Raw genomic sequence first — 25195 nt, forward strand, 5'->3', positions numbered from 1 at the left:
TTGGAACCAGATGAGCCATTCAGCCACAATGATAACAACAAAAAGCTATGTTCAAGAAACATTGCTCATTGTACTGCAAAACAAGTATCACCAAATGGTACTGTACAGAAACACATTCTTGTGCATGCACTGCACTAATGAAACAGAAACACTAGAACCAGCAGGAAGAAGCTCCCCCGAGAAAAGACGGAGCGAAACTCTCTAAGAACAGCAAAAAGGGAAGCAAGAGAAGTTAGTTTCAGCTGGCCTTTGACCCTGCCCTTACCCGCTCAACACCCCCAGAACCAAGTTTAGCACAAAGAAGGATCCGATGATGATTAAGGTGACAAAATACACCCAGGGCCACCTGTAACCTACTGCGTCATTCACCTAGGAGAGGGAGGGAGCGAGGAGAGGAGGCAGAAAGGAGGGATGGAAGGATGGATGGTAAAGATGGAGGGAGGAAAAGTAAGTCAAGAAGACAGAGGATTGATCGAGAGGGCAAGAATGAAATAAAGGAAGGTGCATTTAAGGAATGGTAGGAGAAAGGGGAGGGAAGAAAGGAGCAAGGGAAGGAGTTAGATCCTTGTGAAAATTCCCAACAGACGGAAGCGTTTACTTCTGTGGGATCCCTGCTGGGATTATGGTGCCTTCATAATATTTGTGAGACTCACTTAGCTATTAATGTGGAGTTCAAAAATAAAGATTAGATGTTTTGGTTGGTTCAGGTGAGGTATAATGAGCTGGCCTTTTAGCGCACTGATAACTAGGAAGTGCTATGAAAGGCCCACATGATAAACAAAGCAACTCCTCTTCAGAGTTTATTATTTGTGTGAAGAAGCAGAACAGATGCATTCCTGTAAAAAGGAAAGGTTTGAAGTTTAAAAAAACAGTGATTCACTTTATTTCCACTGGTCTATTTCCGGCTTAACCACTGTGGAAAAACAACATTTTAGTTAGACACAGTGCATGAGCAGACTGTGCAACAAGACTCCAGTGGACTTGACTTAATTATCGCTCTCATGACGAAACATCCGCTGTCAGTTTTAAAATAATTTAATTAGGGATAGCTGATTTTATTCAAAAGCTCTACATTTAAATTACGTTTTAGTTTAACCCATTATTATTACTTCATCATTATTGTTGCTATGATTTTAACTGTGATAAGCAAATTATTTATATCTGGGAGATCTCAAATGTTTTCATGGACACTTTCCAGAAATGCAGTTTCTAATTCAGTACAGCCTTCCATCCCATAATTTCCTTCTTTAATGCCATATTTCCTCCAGACTCCACTCCGTGCTCAGAAGAGCTTTTTTTTCTTATTTTGTTTTCCCTGTTGTGCAAGTTTTTTTAGCGTTTCACCTCCATGGCTGACCTGAGGGGTGAATTATTTATACCCCAGTGTGTCCCGACAGACCAGGAGGTGCTTGTACTAAAATGAGTGTGACTTGGCAAAGCGGAGGTAAAACAGCACCCAGCTCGCCTGCTGGAGCCGCATTTATTGAAACATAACACACACAGATGCCTTCATACAAATATATTCACTCTGTTGGCACACACACGCAAAGAGACGCCTGCTAATTTGCACGAGACCGACACGTATGTTAACCAACACAGGCGACACTGATGTTTCAGTGCAGTTGCAGTGAAGAGGATTGCTTTTGTGTGTAATCAAACCAGTGTTGGAATCAAGCACACCTGTGAGATTTGTGTGCGTGTGTGTGTGTGTGTGTGTGTGTGTGTCCACCTGTCCATCACAGGCAGGTTGTGCCCCTTGTGGCTAACTGACATGAACATAACGGATAGACATGTGATCCGTCACTGCTTTTTTTTTTTTGTGGGTGTATATACACGTGTGTGTTCCTCTCAGGCTCTTGACAAAGGATTGATTGAGTGGAACAGAAAGGTGAGAGAGATTTTGCTCAGTTCAGTGATCGTCGGTTTATCTTTCCTTGACTGTAGAGGACTCTGGTTGTCTAGCTTTGTTTTTTACTGCTGGGTTGGTGAGGTGAGACACAGCTCTTATTTACATCTAATGTATTCTTTGTATGACTCCACAGAATCAGGATCAATCGGCACATGGATGCTAACAATTTGTCAACTTAGTGATAATTTTTGGCACCTGATTTGACCATCATTTGGCATATTAAACTAGTCAAACAGAGGATGTCAGGCAAAGTGAACGTGCCCTCTAGCAACAGTTAATAACAATAATAATAATGGTAAATGGTGGCAAGTCGTGGATTCTTTCCTGGTTAGCTGAATCCTCAAAAATCAACCCTAACTTGCACTTTTGCATCTGGTTCAGGGAGTCTTGTTACACGGTCATTTGTTCACATATAAAACAGTGAGTTCAGCCACAACACACACATGCGTACACACATGACAACAGCATAACGTCTTACCCGCTCAACACCCCCAGAACGAGGTTGAGAACGAAAAAAGAGCCGAAGATGACGAGAGAGACAAAATAGACCCATGGCAGCTCATAGCCCATAGCATCCTGCATCTGAGAGAGAGAAGAGGCAGAGGAAAGAAGGGGGAAGGAGAAAAGAAGGAGATTAATAAATAGATAAAGTGTAGAGTGGCGAGATAGATGAGAACAAAATGGAGAGGAGAAGAAAACACATAAGAGGAATGGGTTTGAGAGGATTGACATAGAAGTGAATGAGAGGGGGCAGTAGAGGTCAGAAAGTGTGTTAGAGAGCGGGGAAAAAAAAGAAGATGACAGGCAGGAGAAAAAAAGCAGTGCATGTTAAAAAGAGCAGCAGACAGACCTGGCATAGCAAGAATTGTATGATAAATAGGCCATATGTGCACTTTCTTCTGCCTGTAGGTGAGCAGGACCTTAACAATTCACATAAAGAATGCTAAACAATAGTCAACTACTTTCGCAAGTCAGTGGTTCTTAGTCCAAGTATGTCTGCAAAGTGTCGCGCAAGCCCTTAAGGAATCTGTTCTTGGAAAGGTAGACGGACCTTTACAGGAATACACATTCAGACGCCACGACTCTAAAGTTATGACGAAATCAATAGCAATGATTTGTTCCCGGATATTCATTTGCAGGAAAATATGTCACATGCTTGTCTGGATCAAGGATTGATTCAACGGAGACGGATCATTAGAAGGGCTGATGGAAGTGGGAGAGGGTGCAGATAAGCTGAGCAGCTTAAGGATTGGATTATAAAAGGAACGTCGTTATTATCCTGGATGTAGATTCAGAAGTTGTGGCTGTGGCTCAGGTGGTAGAGTGAGTTGATCAATGATCGGAAGGGCGGCGGTCTGATTCCGCCCTGTAACCGGTTTCATGGTCGTTGTGTCCTTTGGCAAGACACTTCCCCCGCCTTGCCTGGTGTGAATGCATATGAATGGATTGTTTGAGGTGGTGGTCGGAGGGGCAGAATGGCAGCCACGCCTCTGTCAGTCTGTCCCAGGGCAGCTACAATCACAGCTACCACCACTGGGATGAATGTGTGTGAATGAATCATTGACAGTGTAAAGCGTCTTTGAGTGTCTAGAAAAGTGCTGTATAAACCTGATCAATTATTATAATTATTATTGAAAGTTAAGAATAATAAAGTCTAATATTTGCAGATCTGTCAACTTGTGAGCTATCATTTACATGGAGACTGGTGGACAGAAAGGGGTAAAAAGTGGTCATTTGCTAAGCCATCAGCAGATACTGGATGGTCATTCTCGTCATGAAAACGTGTGAAACTATTGAAATGCATGTCCCAAACTTAATGAACCATGCAAACCAACTGTTGGTGAAGGCTTAGTGTTTCACTCATTTGTACATATAACGTCTGAGAAATACATTCTGGTTATTATAAAGACTGCTGTGTATGTATTTGTGCATCTGTAAATGTGAAAGAAACTGCAGCAGCCAGAGCAGGAGTGGTAGAAGGGGTGTAGAGCTAGTAAGTTATCTGCTCCATGTGTATACATGACACAAACAACCCACACGCACATGCTGTATGCACATTGTATGTTAGATCTCACACAAACAAACAAATTCAGTTAGTTTGTCACTAATTCGAGCACCAGTTCAGCTGTTACATTCCACACATTATGACATTTATTTTCCATTCACCCGTGACTATCACTCTTCTGATAGCTATCTGTCTCCCAAGCATTACCAGTACATTCAAGCCATGAAGCTAAAAATCTATTTCTCCCAAAGATAAAACTCCAGTGATTGTTAAAAGTCCCAGAGGTTTGATTAAACACACAATTTTAAAGCAGTTTTTTTTCCAGACTCTTAAAAAACTGCTTATCTGGATGCAAAAAAAAAAAAAAAAAAAATCCCAGAATATTTTATTAGCAGCTTTAGCTATCTACTAGTATATTTTATACATATTATTTTGGATTCTTTTCTCACATAATTAGGTGCATGTCTGACTATGTCTGGCTAAAACTAGAATTACAAAATTCTTCAGCTGGAGTCTATCCCAGCTGACTTATGGTGAAGGCAGGGGACACCCTGGACAGGTCACCAGTCTATCACAGGGCTACACTTAGAGACAGACAACCAAGCACACTCACATTCACACCTACAGACAATTTAGAATCACCAATTAACCTCAACATGTTTTTGGACTGTGTGGGAGGAAGCCGGAGAACCCGGAGAGAACCCACGCTGCACGGAGAGAACATGCAAACTCCACGCAGAAAGATCCCGGGTGTCCTCACCGGGACGCAAACCGGCAACCTTCTTGCTGCGAGGCAACAGTGCTAACCACCGAGCCACCGTGCATCCCGAAATAAACAATGAATGAATAAATAATGGATTAAATAAATGCTTAGCTCTGTCTCATGAATTTATTGATCATTTATGAGACGCTGAAAATCAGAAATATACACATTCTAAAATATATTATAAAATAGTTAACATAAAAAAATTATGTGAAAACCATCTTTTGAAAATCTAAAGAAAACTGTTCTCCATCTGTCCGATACGTGTGCTTTCTGGTGGTGGTGATCTATCCTGGAGTTTACTGTAACCAACATAATCTGCCACAATCGTGCTTAAGTCCTGTCGAGCTCTGCTCCATGTGTCTCATCATGGCAAAGTTGTAAAACAGTGGGAAAAAAATGTATCTACTTATTATGTTTAATGAAACACACAGCGACACTTTAAGACTACATTGCTAAGGAAAGGATAAACACTTTGGCTGAATCAGCACACGTGTGCTCACTTGAACATTTGGGTGGTACACGTTCCAAATGAACCTTCAATTACACAGTGTATTGCATTGATTTAACCTGAGATGTGAGCTCACTGTGTGGGTGAGTGTGCATAGCTGCCTCTCCGAGAGAAGCGTTCTGGCTTATTGCTTTATATTCTTTTCCCAAAAGCACTCATGTGGCACTGATGTTACAGACACAGTACAGTGGCTACACACACTCACAAAGTCTAACTCATGCACACACACACACACACACACACACACAAACATGCTGTTGTGGTGCCCGACTCACCCAGTACAGTACGTCCGTCCAGCCCTCCATGGTTATACACTGGAACACTGTTAACATGGCAAAGGCGAAGTTGTCAAAGTTGGTGATGCCGTCGTTGGGACCCTCCCAGCCCACTTTACACTGTGTTCCATTTTGTGTACAGTGTCGACCATAAGCGCCATCAGGTGCACAGGGGGCCGGCTTTTCCTCTGCAATGAAGCCTGTGACAAAAGGAGAGCGAGGAAGCGACACATTTATTTCGCACCGGCAGACGAAATAGGTTTACTGCTTGTGAAGCCCTAGCTGAAACCTCTGAATCCCAAAACCTGCCAGTAGGACAAAAAGGGGGGAAAAAAAACATCAAACTGACACTATTACACGACGAATCTTTGCATGTAAACTTTCCTATGGTCCTTAAACTATTCACACGTGATGTTTAGATGAATGGAATTAATGTAAAAATTTTTTTAAATTATACAAAAAGTCAGTCATGGACAACAATTTCTGGACTTTTCAGCTGAATTGGGCTGAGCTGCAGGCAGTGTTTACACAGAGCACATAGGAAACGAGTGTGACGAATCCAATTAAAAATGTAAATAGCTGCATTAACTTTCACTGTATTTTTTCCAGTATTGATAAGACCCCTGGAGGCAGTTTTTTTCAATTTTTGCGGTAATAGTATTCAGTGTTCAGGTAAACTATATTTTGATATCCATCAGACAGTTGTTGCTATGGAGAGGACGACTTTAACTTTGTGACTGAATCCTTTTTGTTGTTTGTTTTATACCAAAATGCTATTAGGGAGTTGTGTATGACATCTCTCCTTGTGGTTTTGTGGACACAGGCTTGTACTTTAGACTCGTATGTGCTATTATTTTTTATTTTTTGTTGCACAGTTGCTTATCCTTTGCACTCGCAGGAGGGATTTGTGCACATCTAAGCATCAGAAATGTTCAAAGTCACCAAACGTTTTGACTTTGACTGCAGCAAGAAAATAAACCTACTCAGTCACAAATTCAGCACATCTACATCTAAGAAGAATTTCTATAAAAGAAGATAAAACTACCTCTGAATAAAGGTTAAAGGAACACAGTGAACTAACACCGAACAAAGCAGCTGTTAAAAAAAAAAAAAATCAACGTGAAAAGTGTTGCACTAATTACACAAAACAAGCTCTCCTGGGGATGTATAGGATAAGAGAGAGTATTCCATCAGCACTTACTAATGCCTCTCATGGGACCTATAGCATCACCATAATAACTCTCCAGTCCATTTATACCTGGGGCCCTTCACTGAAAGCTGTTTCAATCATTTATGGTAGCTGTTGTTTCAATTATCGCTCGAATCGTTCGTAGTCCATACATGACGTTTTGAATAATTAATCGTGATGATAACTGTTCCCGTTAAAGGTAGGCGCTCTGTTTTCTTCCTGCCTTGTTTATAAAGCCAAGCTCACTTTGATACTTCAGTGGGGTGATTCATCTTTTTGTTAATCTTTTTGGTGTGTGTCTACATGTGAATATATTGAAGTATGCTTTCACGCATAACTGAATGCCTGTTTCAGAATGTATGAGCACTGAAGTGTGGTAAGCATGTGTTTGATCATGCATGTTTGCATCTCTGCATCAGTGCACAATCATAGATCCTCTCTGTCTCCCTTGCTTTGTGTCACTGTGTACCTGTATGGTTGTGAACGCAGGTCTTGTGCATCTTGCCCATGAAGAGCTCCAGGCCGATGATGGCGTAGATGATGATGACGAAGAGGACCAGCAGGGCAATGTGGAGCAGAGGAACCATGGCTTTGATTATGGAGTTCAACACTACCTGTAAACCTGCAGCACAAATACAACGGTTAAGAATACATACACATATATATTTTTTATATATCAACAAACAATACTTATATTCATATTTAGAAATATTTGTTTATGCTACACTGGTTACTTGCACACAACATGTATGTATGTATTTGCATTGATTTTTTTTCCATATATATCTGGACTTGCACTGTTTTTTAATGTACATTTTTATATTCTATGCTTGCACTATTCTTTTTTCTGTGTATTTTTATACTTATGTTTGCACTGCTTTCTACATGTAATTTCTTTCTGTCTATCATGTGTGTATCTGAGTGTACTGCTGCTGACAACACTGGGAATTTCTCCTCTGTGAGATAAATAAAGGCTTATCTTATCTTTTATAAAGGTGGACACAAAATCATTTTTATAAATCATTCACTTTTCTCAAAAAAAAAAAAAATATGAGAGACCTACTTTCATTTAAAGCATCTGTAGTACATCATGTATGAGAACTGTTGCAACTAATCACCGTGCAAGCTCTTAAAAGTTGAATATTGTATCTGTTTGGAGGCTTTAATGTTCTTTCTATGTGTGATCATCCACTTTGAGACTTTAATGATTGTCTTTTTTCAGGGAAAACATAAAACATGGTAGTTTCAAAAGCAAACTTGCTCACAAGCAATGCACATTTCCAGTTAATTCTCTGAATGTTTTGATAGACAAAGGCTCAGAACCCTGAATACTAATAACTCACAAGAACTGCAGCAAGAATATGTTGCTGCTGAAAAGACTTTGTAATATGAAAGATAGCAGAAATTGAAATGTTTTGTCTTTGTGGGATAAAATGTGGGTTTATTTAACTGATTAATGTGTCAAGAAATGGAATAAAACACATAGTTTTGTGTGTACAGATTACATCACCTCATCATATGACTTCAGATTGTGTACATTTCATCTTGCTTGTAATGAATTCATCATCTTCGATAACCAGTGACTTACATATATTTATTCACCACAGAAGTGTCAGTGAAGTGTGAATTTTATACACTGTTACACCTTGACAAAGACAATCCTTCAGTAGTGTTATTTCTGCTGGATTTTAGTCAGAATGTATATCTTGCAGCTCAAGTGAAGCTATCTGATCTGTATGAATTTCTATTTGAGACAAGATGGGTGCACAATTATTTACACATAATTTGGTGAAGTATATGTGATCGCAAAGCCAATGTGGGTGGCATTAATGACGGAGGAATGCTTGGATTGATTCTGGTATTTGTTGATTACTTGGTCCTCCTGTCAGTTGTGAGAAATCAGTGTGGTTATGATGACTTGATCATAAACCCTGAACACACAGCTTCATTACGGAGTTCATTTACATATTATTATCTTTATAAATAATAAATTCTGCGGCGCGTGGCAACTGGAAGCGGTCTGTGTGCTAATCGGCTAGCAAACATGCTACTGATCAGTTGCCATGACACCGACTGAATACACATGCCCAGTGATGTTGGACAGGATTCAGTCTAAACACTGTGCAGCGCTCATACTTTTACAACAAACGACACAGTTCTGGCTGCACACTTGTGTCCTGTGCATTTGTTTGTGACTGTAATCCAAATGGACACACGCTGGTGCACACTTGCACAGCTTTCATCCACAGCGACTGTTCCTTTTGTGTCTTCTAGCCTTCTGGATTATTGATTCCTTTAGTCACAACCTTAGACAACCTGACCGACAACTCATCCTGCTGCTCATAACGTCTACATTTCTGACAACAGGACAAGAGGACTCTGTGTGGTGTGTGGGGATGTGTGTGCGAGTACATTTATGTGTCACTGAGCACATATATGTGACATCAAATACCAATATCAGCTGCAATCTGTGGTTCATTTTCCCCACCATAACCAACAGCCAGTCACACCTGAGCCCCAGAGCATTCGTCCATTCTTTCTCTTTCTTTCTTTCTTTCTTTCTTTCTGTCTTTCTTTCTTTCTTTCTTTCTTTCTTTCTTTCTTTCTTTCTTTCTCTCTCTCTCTCAGTACTTACTCGGTACTCCAGAGACCAGTCTGAGTGGTCTGAGTACTCTGAATGCTCTCAGAGCCTTGACATCGAAGCCCGCTGCCTTCCCTCCAATAGGAGTGGCCCCGTCCCCCTTCGTGGCCTGCTCCAAGATCGCGCTGAATAACCTGCAACAGAAAGCGATGACTTCAATAACCATCGTTATCAGGTTGACATCCCATTTCCACATCCTAGAGAATATCTGAGAGAGAAAAAACAATAAAAATGATACAGACATGCAGGGATATAACATAAAAAGTGATGAATATCTGTAATCGATAGCTCCATTTTCCATTTCGTCTTACTGAACCACCTACGTCATCTCCAACAGAATTCATAAAACAGCAACAGTGTTGTAATTGTAGACATTAACCTAGTTTAGCACTGGGGTTTTTAAAAGTTATGGGAATGGTGAAGACATCTGCCCTGTTTCGCTAGGTGTTTTTTGGAGTGATCTCAACAGTAGAAAATAAAACAGCTTAATTAGTAACACAACAAGAGAAAGTGTTTCTTCTGTTCCCTCTGTCTTTCACTGATAAGGAAATGTGAGACATTCGGCTTTACTGATTTGACAGTCAGCTCAACAGAAGACTGTGCATGACTGCAGTGAAGGGATCAGTCTTTAAAATGTGCTTATAAGTGAGCGTGTGTGTGTCTGTGTGTGTCTGTGTGCACAACACATATCGGATGTTGAGGTGAAACCAGCCCTGGTTTCTCTGGTGTTCTCCTCCCGTTGGATGCATTGTCTGATTGCTGGGTCTTTCTCTTCCCAGATGCAACAAAACTGATTTACTTTTCTTGGAATGTTGTTTTTACTGGCTTTGTATGGAATAGTGTAGAATCACAGGGATGTGCTGCTTTGCCCAAAGGAAGTGGGTTCTGTTTTGTCTTCACTGATTTATCTGCTGACAATTAAAGAGCTTGCTGCCTTGTCAAAAACCTGGATATTAAGGCTAAAAATGACCAACAACTTGGATGTTAATGCATTCAAGGTTCAAAAACCAAGATGTTAATGTCCCAGAGTATTAAATGAATCTACTAATGTGTCAAAACCTGATATTAATGGACTAAACAGCTGAAAAACTCAGATAATAATGTACCAAAGTGTGAAAAACTCAAAGACACATAAATAGAAAGTGTCAAAAAAATTAAAATATGTATGATAGCCCATTAAAGTGACACTGGTAGTAATAATAATAATAATAATAACTGATTAGATTTATATTGCGCTTTTCTTACTCAAGGAGTCACTCAAAGCGCATACAATGGATCGTCAATTATTCATTCACACACATTCATACCGGTGGTGGTAGCTACGATTGAGGCGTGGCTGCCATTCTGCCCCTCCGACCACCACCTCAAATAATCCATTCATCTGCATTCACACCAATCAAGGTGGGTGAGGTGTCTTGCCTAAGGACACAACGACCATGACACAGGTTACAGGGCGGAATCAGACTGCCGACCTTCCAATCAATTCAATTCAATTTTATTTGTATAGCGCATATTTACAACAACAAGTCATCTCATAGCGCTTAAAATCACTGACCGACTCGCTCTACCGTCTGAGCCACAGCCGCCCACACACTGGTTACCTGTGGCAGGTAGACATTCATGATCAAAGGAGTTTCACTGCAGTTTTTCAGAGCGATTCTCTTTCTGGAATCAGAGTGAAACCACTCCCAGAACCAGTCTGTCCAGTGTTTCTTTGTTTCCTCCTTCTGACCTTTGAACTGGGTGGAACCAACATGTGGTGACCAGAGAGCTGACTGGCTCAGACTGGTTTATCTAGTTTCACCTCTATAAAAGCAGAAACTCACTCAGTCGCTGCTCATACGAGAAAATGGCTCTGAGAGGATCGAACCTGACTTTAGAGAACATTTCTTGTTCCATCTGTTTGGATCTGCTGAAGAATCCGGTGACTACTTTCTGTGGACACAGCTACTGTCTGAAATGTATTAAAGCCCACTGGAATACAGAGGACGGTAAGGGAATCTACAGCTGCCCTCAGTGCAGGAAGACCTTCAAACCGAGGCCTGACCTAAGGAAAAACGTCCTACTAACAGAGTTAGTAGAGGAGCTGAAGACGACTGGACTCCAAGCTGCTGATCACTGCTATGCTGGAGCTGAAGATGTGGCCTGTGATGTCTGCACTGGGAGGAAGAGGAAGGCTGTCAAGTCCTGTCTGGTCTGTCTGGTCTCCTACTGTGACAACCACCTTCAGCCTCACTATGAGGCTCCAGCTTTTAAGAAACACCAGCTGGTGGAGCCCTCCAAGAACCTCCAGCAGAACATCTGCTCTCATCATGATGAGGTGATGGAGATGTTCTGTCGCACTGATCAGCAGCTGATCTGTTGTCTCTGCTCTATTGGGGAACATAGAGGCCATAAAATAGTCTCAGCTGCAGCAGAAAAGAAGCTGGAGGAGACTCAACTGATCATCCATCAGAGAATCCAGGACAGAGAGAAAGATGTGAAGCTGCTTCAACAGGAGCTGGAGGCCATCAATGTCTCTGCTGATAAAACAGTGGAGGACAGTGAGGAGATGTTCACCCAGATGATCCGTCTGATCCAGAAGAGAAGCTCTGAGGTGAAGCAGCAGATCAGATCCCAGCAGGAGGCTGAAGTGAGTCGAGTCCAAGAGCTGGAGGAGAAGCTGCAGCAGGAGATCAGTGATCTGAAGAGGAAAGACGCTGAGCTGAAGCAGCTCTTAGAGACACCACATCACAGCCAGCTGCTCCACAACCACCCCTCAGTGTCAGCACTCAGTGAGTCCACACACTTATCCAGCATCAGCACCCGTCCTCTGAGACACTTTGAGGACGTGACAGCAGCTGTGGAAGCGTTCAGAGATCTACTACAGGACGTTTTGAGGGACGCATGGACAACCATCTCACTGGCCATCACTGACGTGGATGTTTTACTGTCAGAACCAACAACCAGAGCTGGATTCTTAGAATATTCACAAGAAATCACTCTGGATCCAAACACAGCACACAGACGACTGGTATTATCTGATGGGAACAGAAAAGTAGAACGTTTGAACCAACCTCAGTCTCATTCTCATCATCCAGACAGATTCACTGACTGGATTCAGGTTCTGAGTAAAGAGAGTCTGACTGGACGTTGTTACTGGGAGGTGGAGTGGAGAGGAGATCGAGCTCATGTAGCAGTTTCATACAAGAACATCAGCAAAACAGGGCGTTCATTTGAATGTGCATTAGGAGACAATGACAAATCCTGGTCTTTATTTTGTTCCACCAAGAGCTGTGCATTTCTGTACAACAAAACAAAAACTCCCGTCTCAGGTGGTCCTTCCTCCAGAGTAGGAGTTTACTTGGATCACAGAGCAGGGATTCTGTCCTTCTACAGGGTCTCTGACACCATGACTCTCCTCCACAGAGTCCAAACCTCTTTCACTCAGCCGCTACATGTTGGAGTTGCACTGTTTAGTACTGGAGACACTTTAAAGTTCATTAACCCTGAATAGACTGAAATGTTAAGGAGCAGCTGGTTAAGATGTTTGAGTTTCAGTCTCACTGTACACTGTAAACCACCACGACTTGTTTCATAACTGTCTGTTTTTAAAAACTATTTACTGTTTGTAGTAAAACGAGAGTAAAAAGTATTGTGTACATGTGAGCGGTGAAATAAAGAAAACAGGCAAAAAATGTAAAAATCTGTATTTTTACAATCAGTAATTTGTTCTTGTTCTACAACTGACAATAAAATTACAGCTTTCACTGTGTCTCTGTGTCTTGTCACTGTGTTTTTCACTGAATCAGCAGAAAACCTATAGTTTTCAGAGCAATTTACTGTTATTTTATAGATTTTCTGTTTTGTTGAGTTACAGAAAATAACTGTTAAAGTCAGAAAAAAATAGATATTAATCAACTAAGTGTGAAAAAAACTTTGATTTTTAATGTACTATAGTCTCTAATCCTGTTATATTAATCAAGGAAGTGTGAAAAACTTTGATTTTAATGTACTTTAGAATCGAATAACTCACATCTAATACTATGTCATGCCACACAACATTTCTTGTCTCTAGTACTTAAAACATGACGGAACCAGATCATATCAGAGCCAGGAACTATAAAAACAGAGAGAATTGCTGGATTTAAATATTCTAATGGTTTAAAAACAAACTGTTTGCATCAACTGGATGCTGTAAGAAACTAAACTAACTGAAATCCATCATGTGGCAGAAATTCAGGGAGTTTTTGACTGAACTGGGGTGAACTGCAGGCTTTGCTTAGAAAAAAGCAGAGAGGAGGCAAGTGCAAACAAAATAAACAATATAAGTATTTAAATATCTGTATAATTTTTCTAATTTATATTTGGCATTATAAGGTGGTATAGAGATGCAAGACTTTACATTACAGTGACAAATGTGCCACAAGGGTTTAAACAGTTGATAAGAGCAAAAGCATCTGGCTTTAAGCTGAGGCCTTGCACAAATATCTACTTGGGTAAGAACTTGTCACAGTTAACAATACAATAGATGGGCACTGGTCAAAATATGTCAATGTCTTCTGTCCATATGCTTTGGTGCAGTTTTGGTGTTTTTCTAACTTTGCATTTAAAAAAAACTCATAGATACATGCAATTTGGCTTTATGGAGACACAAGCCAATAAGGTTGGGAACCACTGTTTTGTAGTAGCTGCAGTAGTTAAATGTCCCATCCTCTTTCAGCATGGCACTCGCACACAGCGAGATGAAGCCATATTTTCTCAGTTTGGTCTGCAAGAACTTGGGATGAATTACAGCGCTGACTGTGGGCCAGGCATTATCACTCAAACATCAGTGGCGACCTCACTGTTGCTCTCATGTCTGAATCGGAGCAAATCCCACCAGCTGGCTTCCAAAATCTTGTGGAAAACCTTCCCAGAAGTGTGGAGGCTTTCGCAGCAGTTTATTAATGCGCATGGATTTTAGGTTTAAGCTGATCAGCAATCGCATTTCAATCTTCAGGTGTCCACAGTATATTTCTCTGTACACTGTAACAAGACAAAGCAAGCACAAACGCATCATAATGGAAATATAATCTCCAATAAAGGGCTAAATATGTTTTTATGCCGTTGCCTTTTGTTAGCTATTATCCCCTATGAAATTATTTACAGATATTTCTTTGGTGCAAGTAGCTTGCAAGCTGGAATTTATGTACGTCCAGCTGAGCTTATCATTCTCCCCTTCCTCTCTCTGTCTCTCCGAGATCCTTTAGAAATCACCATACAATACCATTTTCCAGCTAGCGTGGCTCAAAGGCCAGTCAGTAGCGCGTTAGTCATGGAGAATTATCAATTAGCACAGATGAAATGGCCACTTGAAAAGGCCTCTCAAAACATATCGCCCTCTCTCTCCCTCTCACGCTCTCTCTCAGCCTCTCTATTTCGCACTACCTCCCTCTCAATTTGATTAACTCTCTCTCTCTCTGCGTTTCTCGCTCTCTCTCGGTGGGAAACAGCCTTTGAAACAGAGTATGAAGAGCACGTCAAGGATCCACAATTTTGCACCACCAGCATTTTACCCGGCATGCTTTTTTTGTTGTTGTGGGGTGTTAAATTATAATTAGAGCCTATGAGTGTGGCGTGACAGAATGGCTTGTGTACATTCAGAGCTATAGATAGTTGCAATGGTGTACATTCATAAAGATAACACAAGCTGTGAGGCGTCACAGAAGTCAAAATGGCAACTTCAGCACACTTTCTTAAAAAGATAATCATTTAATTATTTTCAACTCAGAACTGCTACTGATTCTAATCGTTAATTAATGTACAGATTACTTTCAACAACTTATTGGTTTTTAATTAATGAAATGTTCTTCAAAACAACAAAACTGTTCATAAAGTCACGTCTTTAAAATAGCTGCTTCTGTCTGACAAGAGTTCAGTGTCTAAAGATATAAAATTTAAGTCTGGAATAAATTAAATCTGACAGTTTTGCTGTCAATGTAAATGAGTTTAAATGATTGTCTGCTTTACTACACTTTTGAAATGATAATATAGCTCCCCCTGCCAACCTGTGGAGCTTACATCCATGTTTGTTCAGACCTGTTTATTAAGTATATGCAGTGAAGACAAGGAATTTAACAGGAGGGCACCTTTGTTTAGCATCACCAAATCAGTCATCTGACCAAATGTGAAATATAGTCACAATCTTCCCCTCTGTTCCTGAGCTGTGATGTTGAATTAGAAAAGTGTTTTTGAAGAACAGTATGATAGTTGACCTCCTAGTTTAGTCGTAGCAACTGGACTTGCTTGAGGTTCTTGAAGACGTTTCACCTCTCATCCAAGAGGCTTCATCAGTTCTGACTGAGTAGTTGGAGGTCCAGATACTTCTATTCTAAGAGAATATAATAGATACAAGTATCTGGACCTCCAACTAGTCAGTCAGAACTCATGAAGCCTCTTGGATGAGAGGTGAAACGTCTTCAAGAACCTCAAGCAAGTCCAGCTGCTACGACTAAACTACAAGAATAACCATGACCTGGATGACTGAGAATCTTCACATATGATAGCTGACCTTTGACCTTTTGGATACGAAATGTTATCACAACATCATTTATCTTATTAGTCATGTGTGTGAAATGTTCTCATAATTAGTGCAAGAATTCTTAAGTTGTGGTCAAAAACATGCGTTATGACATCCCAGTGAACTCAGTCTTTGACCATCAAAATCTAATCAGTTCATCCAACTGAAAGCTTGTGCCAGATTTCAAGAAAATCCCTCAATGCTTTCAAGAAATATCACATTGACAAAACTGGGATGGATAAACCTACTCATTGATGGGTGCATGTAGTTAAACATAATGCTGACATAATGACTGCTGCGAGCATGAAGGCATAAAAAGCAGAACTGGTAAACAGGGTGGAAAAGAAATAAAAGCAGGATTAGGAAGCCGATAAAACAATACATGTGTGGGTAAAGAAAAGTGAAAAAAAAAAGACGAAGAGATGAAGAACTAGGACGATGTAAAGCAGAGACTAAAGAAAGAGTCCATATAGTGGCTGTTCATATGTACACATGTACACAGCCAGTTAGCTCACTGAACCTTCACTAATAACCTCTTAGGTACATGTCAGCAAGAGGAGCATCAGTGTGTGTGTGTGTGTGTGCGCGTGCATGTCTGTGTGTGTGTGCATAGATGTGTGCATGCATGTGTGTGAGGGTGCATGAGTCTCTGATGGCTGCTCAGCACCAGGTACAAGCTCTTTCAGCCATATGGCAACTATTCCAGAGGGAGCGAACCCTTGTCACTTCTGATCTATGCACACAGACACACACACACACACACACACTCACACACTCACAGGCTGGCAGTTAGGGACATGCAAGCACTCCTTCATGTACACAGAGATACAGTGCTGTCACAGGTGAACAGGTCCTGGATCTGTGTATCCTCTCTGATTTTTAGATTTAATTATTAAAAAAATAAAAATAAAAAAATCATCTTTCTGTTTATATCGATGGCAAGTTCCAATTTGAGTTTAGATTCTCAGTCATCCAGGTGATGGAGCTCCAGGAAAAAGAAGCAACTGGACTTCTCTTGAAGGTTCTTGAAGACTGACATGAAGCTGAGAGGTGAAACATCTTCAAGAACCTAAAATAGAAGTCGAGTTGCTTTTTTTTTATTATTTGAAGCTCCAAGGACCATATATGAATCTTTTTTAAACTGTAATTTTATGGTTCCTATCATGAGCATTTGTAGTAAACTGGATGCAAACTATTTACAGTAAGAGATCACTTGCATAAAACCTGTAAACAAGAGTTGTTTCAAATGCTTTTACCATTTTTTCTGGTGAGACTCTTTTTACTGGTAATTAATTCAGAATGGATAATGTCTTGCTTATTTTGGCTATGTGAAACAGAGGGGAAAAAAAGGAAAACTGCACAATTTAAGTAAGGAAAATTGGATTAAAACCCTGGAGAAGTCTTGGGAGGTCATCCAGGTTCAATCTCCCAAAACAACAAGCACCAACCCTCCTGAAGTCCTTGAGCAAGACACTGAACCCTGCCAATTCTAGAGCTGTGGCTTCTTTCTGACCCTCTGAACTCCCTTTGGCGAGGCTGCAAGCAAAATACAATTTGCTTGCAGGAATCAATACAGTATTATTGCACATTAAAATATGCTGCATCACAATAAGAGCCACAAGTCAAATGGAGACAGTAAGAGACAGAAACAGAGAGAGACAGACAGAGAGGGTAGATAACAGCATAAGAGTGGTAAAGGTTGTGTTTATGCCAGGGGCACTGGCACCATGTTGTCAGCCGATGGTGTGTGTGTCTGTTTATGGGACCAGGCCAACCATGCTCAGTTAGTGATGGCTAATGTGAGTGAACACTTGACTGGCAATGAACAAGATGCACCGAGTGTGTGTGTGTGTGTGTGTGTGTGTGTGTGTGTGTGTGTGTGTGTGTTGGTGCATTCGCAGAGCCCTTCCTTCAGGCTGAGGGGCGCTTTCTTGTGCTCCCTCTACCCCAGACACACACACGCACACATATGCACAAATGCACATGCACACACGCACACACACGGTCAATTAGACCATTTTTAAAGCATTAATGTAACTGTCAGGTCCACTGGCTATAGCACCATTACCCCAACACAACACTGTACACAAAGCACAGCTGGCAGGCACACTATGCATGTAGGCACACACAGAGACGCACACACAAACACACACACACACACACACACACACACAGCATACAGGCAAAGGGGGTTTTAGCAGATGGGCTATGTTGCTGAGTTGCAGATAAAGAAAAAACAGACCAGAGCTTTGCTATCAGCATCTCACAAGCTAATCAGTTTAAGCTTCACCAATACACTGTAGGCCAAAGTTTACTGCAGCTTCAACGCAGATTCATGGAAACTAAAGGAAGCCTTGTTTATCACAATACTTATTTCAAAACTTATTGCATAGTCGTTGTGTGGTTATCTTCACTTACACACTACACATACTGAGATATTATTCATATAGAAACACAGTTTACATTGCATGCCAGTAGGTTTGACTTCCTGAGTGTGTTCTTCTTTTACTGCAGTCAGATCTTTTATAGTTTCCTGCAATGCTAAATGAGTGTATGGTTGGGACTCATTTCTTTCTAAAATCAAGTGAAAAAAATCCATCAAATACAAGAGAAAATATCAGAACTGTCTTGTCTCTACTCTGCAAAGTAAAGGAGTTGAAGTGAAATGCGATCTTCCTTTAATTTTGAGAGATGAGTGCACTGTGAGTATCGCTGGCTGCCAATTGTCTTGGCTATACTTTCATTTGTTGACAGTAATTACACCAAGGTGCTATAATTAATTTGCCAATGATGTGCTGATGTTCAAAAGTGTCAGGTAGCACTTGAAACAGACTGTGAATTTGCCACTGTGCGAGACTTGCTACCTTTGCCGTTTCCGCGATCAAACTTTTCGGCGTGATTTCATTTCACTCACCCTACAACTACGATGATGAAGTCGAGCAAATTCCAGCCGTTCCTCAGGTAGGCGTTGGGATGGAAGAGCAGGCCGTAGGCTATTACCTTCAGGAACGCCTCCACCGTGAAAATGATGAGGAACAGGTACTCCACACGCTCCTGTGGAGACACAAACATGACAAGTCTGTTTATTTATCTGAGCAGCAGCATTGCAGGACAGTGTGACAGACAATAGGGATACGAGAAGGATAAAAACAAAGTCAATGAAAGAGTCAGATGATTATATATATATATATATATATATATTAAAAAATCCCTTTGCTATAAAGTTTGCTCATTATCACATGTGGATACATTTTCATTAAAGCTATCATTATTATGAAAAGTAAATTACTCCTAAACCTCCGATCCCTAAAACCCACCTGCTGGTTTGAAAATCATGCTATCTTTTTAAAAAATGGGCAAAGTTGCGCAATTTATCGTCGCTACAAACAGTAAAAACAGAAAGAATTGCTGGATTTTCACATTTCCAACAGTCCCTGATTGAATCATCAGACATGCCATTCTGCTGGAAAACCTGAACAAAGTTTAACATAATATTGTACAATACATAATATCACTGCAGCCACTTTATTCGACATGACTCTCCTTAGTGCAACCATAAAGTCAATAGTAACAGAGCTGCAACCAACAGTCACATGACAAAAAATCACAGTGTTTATGGTTGAACTGCAGGCTGCATTTACCCAAAGCATATGAGAGACAAGTATGGCAACAAATTCAAAATGTATAATATGTAGAGAGGGTTTATTTTCTGTTTTTGTTTTATTTTTTGTGTAGTTTGTGTTGTGCTGTTTCCGTGGAGGTGCAGGACTTTATATTGCAGAGAGAGTAAAAGAGTAAAAGTTAAGTAAAAGTGTGACAAATGAGCCAAAAAATAAATAAAAGCACCCAAACACACACACAAATACACACACACACAAACACAAACACACACATCAACTGCTTCGGGTACAGAAGGTTAACTACCGCTGCGCATGCATTCATTCACAATCATTTATTTTTCCCACACAAACACAGAAGACCTTGAATATGACTTGTGAGTCCTCGCAGTGCTGGCTGCTTACTCGCCTTCTCCTCTGAGTTTATCCGGCTGAACAAGATGTTCTGTTACTGTTTGTGTGGCTTCTGGCTTATGTGTGTGTGTGTGTGTGTTTAAGTGTGTGATTATTTATGTGTGAACTTGTATTTGTCTAACTTGTAATCGTGTACACAATCAAAGTATTCTGATTATTTAATCAAAGTGGTTCGCTTCCTGTCCTTCGAGGCTGCTGTCTGATGTGAGGGCCGCGTGCATTTGCACATGCATACACAAAAGCATGCATAGATGCACAAACAGACGCACACAAGCAGCATTTCTACTACAAAATTCCTTAGAGATTGTTGTCATAGTGATGACCTCCTGCCTAAGGGGGTCCTGGGAAATGTCCTCACGTGGCCCTCCAAGACGATCTCCATTATATAACTTTCTGATCATTGTGAAGTTGCAAACACTTCATCATCCACCTCATCATCTGCCATATTTTTTAAAAATCAAAGTTTCTAGCTAAACTGCGTTCAACACAACATGCAACACTTTTGTACAAATAAAAATATTCTATATCCAAAAGCAATATTTTGTCTTTGATTTCTGCCCCTCTGAGGTTTCAATTTTTTTCAATGTAAAAATATATTTATCTCCATCTATCAATCCATCTCAGTTCCTGCTCCTCCTCTTCTTCCTGCTGTTTTCCCATGGACACATGCACACAGAGGGCCAGAGGTTCGGGACACAAGGCCAGCCAGGTCTCACCAGGCTTTAGCCTCATCCCTGGGAAGAAGGAGCTGAACCTGAAGCGGGAGGGTCACAGCCAAAATAGCTTCACGAGTTCACTGAGTCAGCCTCTTGAAATGTAGGTAGAATGTCACAAAGGCCTTTTACAAGCACATACACAGTACCTGTGTGTTAAGAATGAAAAACAGAATATCAACCTCTTAGTCTGGCTGTGTTAAGGTCGTCTTCAGAGGCAAATAAGAAAGTATATGAAGACTAGGTAACTCCTTGTAGCTTCAATAACATTCATAACCTAAATGTATGCAACTAAACACAAATGTATTAGTGCTCCAGGAGAATAAGATGCTGTGGTAACGACAATGACAACTTATTTTCAATATTACGTATTTTCCTATAGTTACTAAAGTTTTTTTTCTAAATGCACTATTTATTTGATTGTTGACCATTTTGGAAAACAGTAGAATGAGGCTATTAAGCCCTATAAACTCTACTGTTGACATCGGCATTCTGCTCAAGGAAGAATAACACAAAATGTCAACGCTAACGGCAAATCATTGCTGGAAAACGCGTAAAAATACTATTCTTTAAATATGCCGAACGTTTACCATTAAGTTGAATTTCCTGTCAGATGTGTTTTAATCAAATGTGCAGTCTTTATCTGCTAAAATGCTGCTTTAGTGAAAACGCTGTGTTAGTTTTGGATGAGCTCGAGTATACAATGACTGCATTAAGATGTGCTGTTAAGGCTGATGTGAGTGTAAAGCAGGTCCAGCTAAACAAACAAGCGCTCAGAATGGAGAAAGACGATATCGTACAAGCAGCTACACACACACACACACACACACACACACACACACACACACATCCAGGATCATGGGAATTAGTCATTCATGTAACCACAGCTCTGACATGACTGCTGTCCGTCCACTGTCCTGTTTGCACCACAAACTTCCTTTACAGGGTTTGATGAGTGTTTCATTTGGTTTTTCAGTGCGCTGCATCAAATCTGTCTCAAAAATCAGAGCTGACACCAGATTACAACTGTCAGATATTGATAAACAACTCAAGCTTTGATTGTTTTTTTTTTTGGTTCCTAATGATGCCATTATCATATAAAGTGCGATTTGGAAGTGTTTTCCCACACTTAGAAAAGCATCTTGACAGTGGAGGAAGTGACATGAATTCTAATTCGGAGGATTTGCACGCTTTGAAAGACAGACAACTTGAAAGGCAAGTTGATTTTTAGGCCAGGGGATTCTGCACCTGAACCGTCTGCTCAGAAAGCTGCCTTAAACTTGTTTGGTTTATTCGCTCCCCGTCTCCGCAACCTCCCGCTCATTGCAATTCAAGTCCATCCAGTGTATCTTTATTGGCACAAGAAGCTTAAAGATAAAGATCAAGATTTTCACATTAAACACCTGTCTTCTTTTTCCTCTGTTGTGTGTGTGTATCAATTTCACAGCCTGTAGAGTAGATTTTTAAATTATTTTTTTTTACATTCATCATCTGTACTGCAGACCCTCCACCACACTGTGAGTATTAGTAGTCTACGCGGAAGTAATTAATCTCACACACACATATCCTCCCTCTCAAAAGCTCTTTATCACTCTCTCTCTCTCAGACAGATACACACACCCGGGCAGTGTATCTGCCGGTGACAGGCAGACAGTGCGGCGCTCAGAAGAATAAAACAAAGAAAAACATCTGGTAGGAACAGCTTAGCCTGACACACACACAAAAACACACACACGCTTCCCTTCCTCCTTCGCTTCCATTCATACAGACCCATAAAGGGCGAAATCCATAAGGGGCACGGCTAATTTGGTTAGGGACTGGAAAGAAATGAGAGAGAAAAGATGAGAGACTGCGAGCGATGAGGAGCGCAAAGGAAGAGAGGCAGACTAAAGAGACGGAGAGAGAGGGAAAAGAAGGCAGACGGAATGACCGAAAGGTGAGTATGTGGGAGCAATAATTCAGTTAACTGTGATAGGTCAACCAAACCACCTATCCATCAACTGGGCCAATCAGATTATAGTATCGACATCCGACCATACAGCGGACGATGTTTCCATTTGCGATGACCTTCTGTGTTTGTGTGTGTGCTGCAAGACAGGATTAGCCATTAAGCTGCTTTTGAAAGATCCCACAGACACATCATAGCCCGTGCGTCTACGTATGTGTGTAGCTTTCAAGCAGTTTTCTACAGATCAAGAAGAACACAAGAAGGGGGGGAAAAAAACCCACCTTAAAGAGACTGCACCAACAATTCAACCATGAAAGCAGCAGGAGTGCATTGATGACAACATTCTTGTTTCCAAACTTGTTTACCACAGCACATGCAAGTGTAGTCACGAAGAGGTAAAAAAACAAACGTAGGTGTTCAATTCAGTCATTAACTGACGTTACTATATAGAAACAGAAATATGTTTTCACTCTGACATGAAAGAGTCTTTTTTTTTTGCAAATTCTTGTCAGAAAGCTGCACTGACCATAATTCAACATTAAATAACAATACAGGGGATAACTTTCAAGCTGGGTGGAATATTTTTTCATGTAGGACCTGCTCACGATCTTTAAATATATCTGGTGAGTGCAGTATCATCATCATATCCAAATACCACAATTATGAAAAGCAGATGAAGTTGTAAAGGAAATATTCTAGGAATGAAGTGTGTTAAGGTATATGCACCACGTCTTCATGAGATTTGAACCAACAACCACGTCTTCCCCAACTAAAGCCGACCCCCAGCTCATGTGAAGCTGTAACTGCTGGTAAATTCAACTCCTCTGACACTTGATAAAGTTGTGGACAACCCTCACACACTTCTTTCTCACTAATTGTTAACTCTTTGTCTCCTGGTTCTTTTTCTCTCCCCCACTTCCTGTTTCTCCATCTCCTCCCTCTCTTCTGCGTCTTCACCTCCTCTCTCTTTCTTCCCCTCATCTCTCTTTCTCTCTATCTCTGTGGGTGCCAACCAGAAGTTTCCATAGAGACCAAGATGGGTTTCGACGTTACCATGGAAACTGTGGGCTGCAGCAGCAGCGGCAGTAGCAGACTTTCTTTCTCTCTGTTACACACACGCAAACACACACACACACACACAGATGACACTGATCAGTACTGTACCAAGAATATCCACAGTACATGGTCCTAATTACTACTCTTCTGTCAGCATCCCATTGTGCGTCTGTGTGCATGTGTGTCTATGCCAACCACTGTGTGTGCTTTTGTTTACGTGGGAAACTGTGTGCTTCTCTGATGGTCTGTGTCATATACCTACTCGCCACTTACCACCAGTTGATTGCACTGAAGTTAACGTGAAACTTTAGTGTGTCATCCTGTTATTCTGCACATGCCTTTGGTCTGCAATATAGTTTCTACATCTACAAAACAACACAGTTTATCAAACAACATCTGCAGTATAATAAAATACTTGGTCTATAAAACTGAAGCAATTTGGTAGCAGAGCTGCAAGTAACTTTGTGTCAATCATTTTCTTGATTAATCGATGAGTTGTTGGGTTTGTAAGACGTCAAAAAGTGGTGAAAAATGTTTGTTGTGTTTTCCAAAGCCCAAGACAACATCCTTAAATGTCTGACTTTGTCAGCAACTCAAAGACTCTGTAAAGTTTACTGTCATGGGAGTAGAGTAACCAGAAAATATTCCCTTATAGGAGGCTGGAATCAGAGAACTTTACTTTTTCTTATTTAACTTAAAATATTTTTTTAAACCAATTAATTAATTATCATAGTTGCCAATTACCTAACTGATTAATCATTTCAACTATATTTGGCAGCAGACTAACAACTGCAAGAGCTTCAGTAAATGCTGTAGTATCATCTTTATTTCCACAAATTGACCTGCTAATACACAAAGTAGAAAAATGACTGCAAAGGCAGATGTAAACAGCTTTTGTGACATGCACAATAGATAGAAAAAGGGTAAACTTATAATAATGACAACATTCATTTTCCTCCAAGGAGCTCCTTTTAATTGCGTTTGAATTTTGAAGTTAAGTCGTGCTTTTGTTCTTGTTGTGTCTTTTTTTTCTATCATCTATTTTAAAAGGACTTACAATCAAAGGAACAGCTGTCGATTGATAATGTCACACCACCTGTCACCGTCTCATTACTTAACAGACTTTTTGTTGTGTAGAAAGTAAGCGAGTTCACCCCGGCTAACAGCCACAAAGAGAAAAATTAAACTTTCCATCCCTGCCCTTTGCCCTGCACCAGCGGCGTTCAGTTATCGTCTTTCCATAGTCACTCAGCAGAAGGAAACACTCTTGTACTACTGAGTTTGTATTAAGAAAGGTTTTTAAAGCAGTGCTGAACTTTGATAGCACCTTGGGTTGTAAAACCTGATATATTGTCAATCATCGTTGTCAGCTGCGGCACTCTGAGTGGAAAATAGAAAAGCATTTTCTACTCTCTCCACTCACTGTCAGTGCCTGGTGAAACCAGTCTCAGTGATTAAATAAAGTAGAAATAAACAGGAAAAAGTATGAACAGAGCATGCTCTGACACATTCTACACGTTTCTGTAACAAAAGGCTTAAACTATTACTCTACCTACATTATGCCAGAAAGTTACCTCTGAACTTGTGGGCTTAAAAGGATCATTATGTCTAAA

General features: G+C 40.6%; 3 protein-coding genes across 3 annotated transcripts in view; 1 reads left to right on the forward strand and 2 right to left on the reverse strand.

The window, feature by feature from the left end:
• cacna1c (calcium channel, voltage-dependent, L type, alpha 1C subunit) overlaps nucleotides 1-3470 on the reverse strand; it is a 59538-nt gene extending 56068 nt beyond the window's left edge. The window contains exon 1 of the mRNA XM_008299410.1: nucleotides 2388-3470. Within this exon, the coding sequence (XP_008297632.1) occupies nucleotides 2388-2641 (254 nt within the window). The 5' untranslated portion in view covers nucleotides 2642-3470. The remainder of the gene's footprint in view (nucleotides 1-2387) is intronic.
• A 5769-nt stretch (nucleotides 3471-9239) lies between these two features.
• Nucleotides 9240-25195, reverse strand: part of LOC103370382 (voltage-dependent L-type calcium channel subunit alpha-1C-like) — a gene marked incomplete at its 5' end in the record, with an annotated part of 71854 nt that continues 55898 nt past the window's right edge. The window contains 2 exons of the mRNA XM_008299412.1: nucleotides 9240-9427; nucleotides 18749-18888. Of these exons, the coding sequence (XP_008297634.1) occupies nucleotides 9277-9427; nucleotides 18749-18888 (291 nt within the window). The remainder of the gene's footprint in view (nucleotides 9428-18748; nucleotides 18889-25195) is intronic.
• On the forward strand, nucleotides 11143-12789 carry LOC103370380 (tripartite motif-containing protein 16-like). Its single transcript, XM_008299411.1, has one exon. It carries the CDS (start codon nucleotides 11143-11145, stop codon nucleotides 12787-12789), a length of 1647 nt encoding a protein of 548 aa, XP_008297633.1.

This window comes from Stegastes partitus, unplaced genomic scaffold (assembly GCF_000690725.1).
Source record: "Stegastes partitus isolate 25-593 unplaced genomic scaffold, Stegastes_partitus-1.0.2 Scaffold1414, whole genome shotgun sequence".
Classification (NCBI taxonomy): Eukaryota; Metazoa; Chordata; class Actinopteri; family Pomacentridae; genus Stegastes; species Stegastes partitus.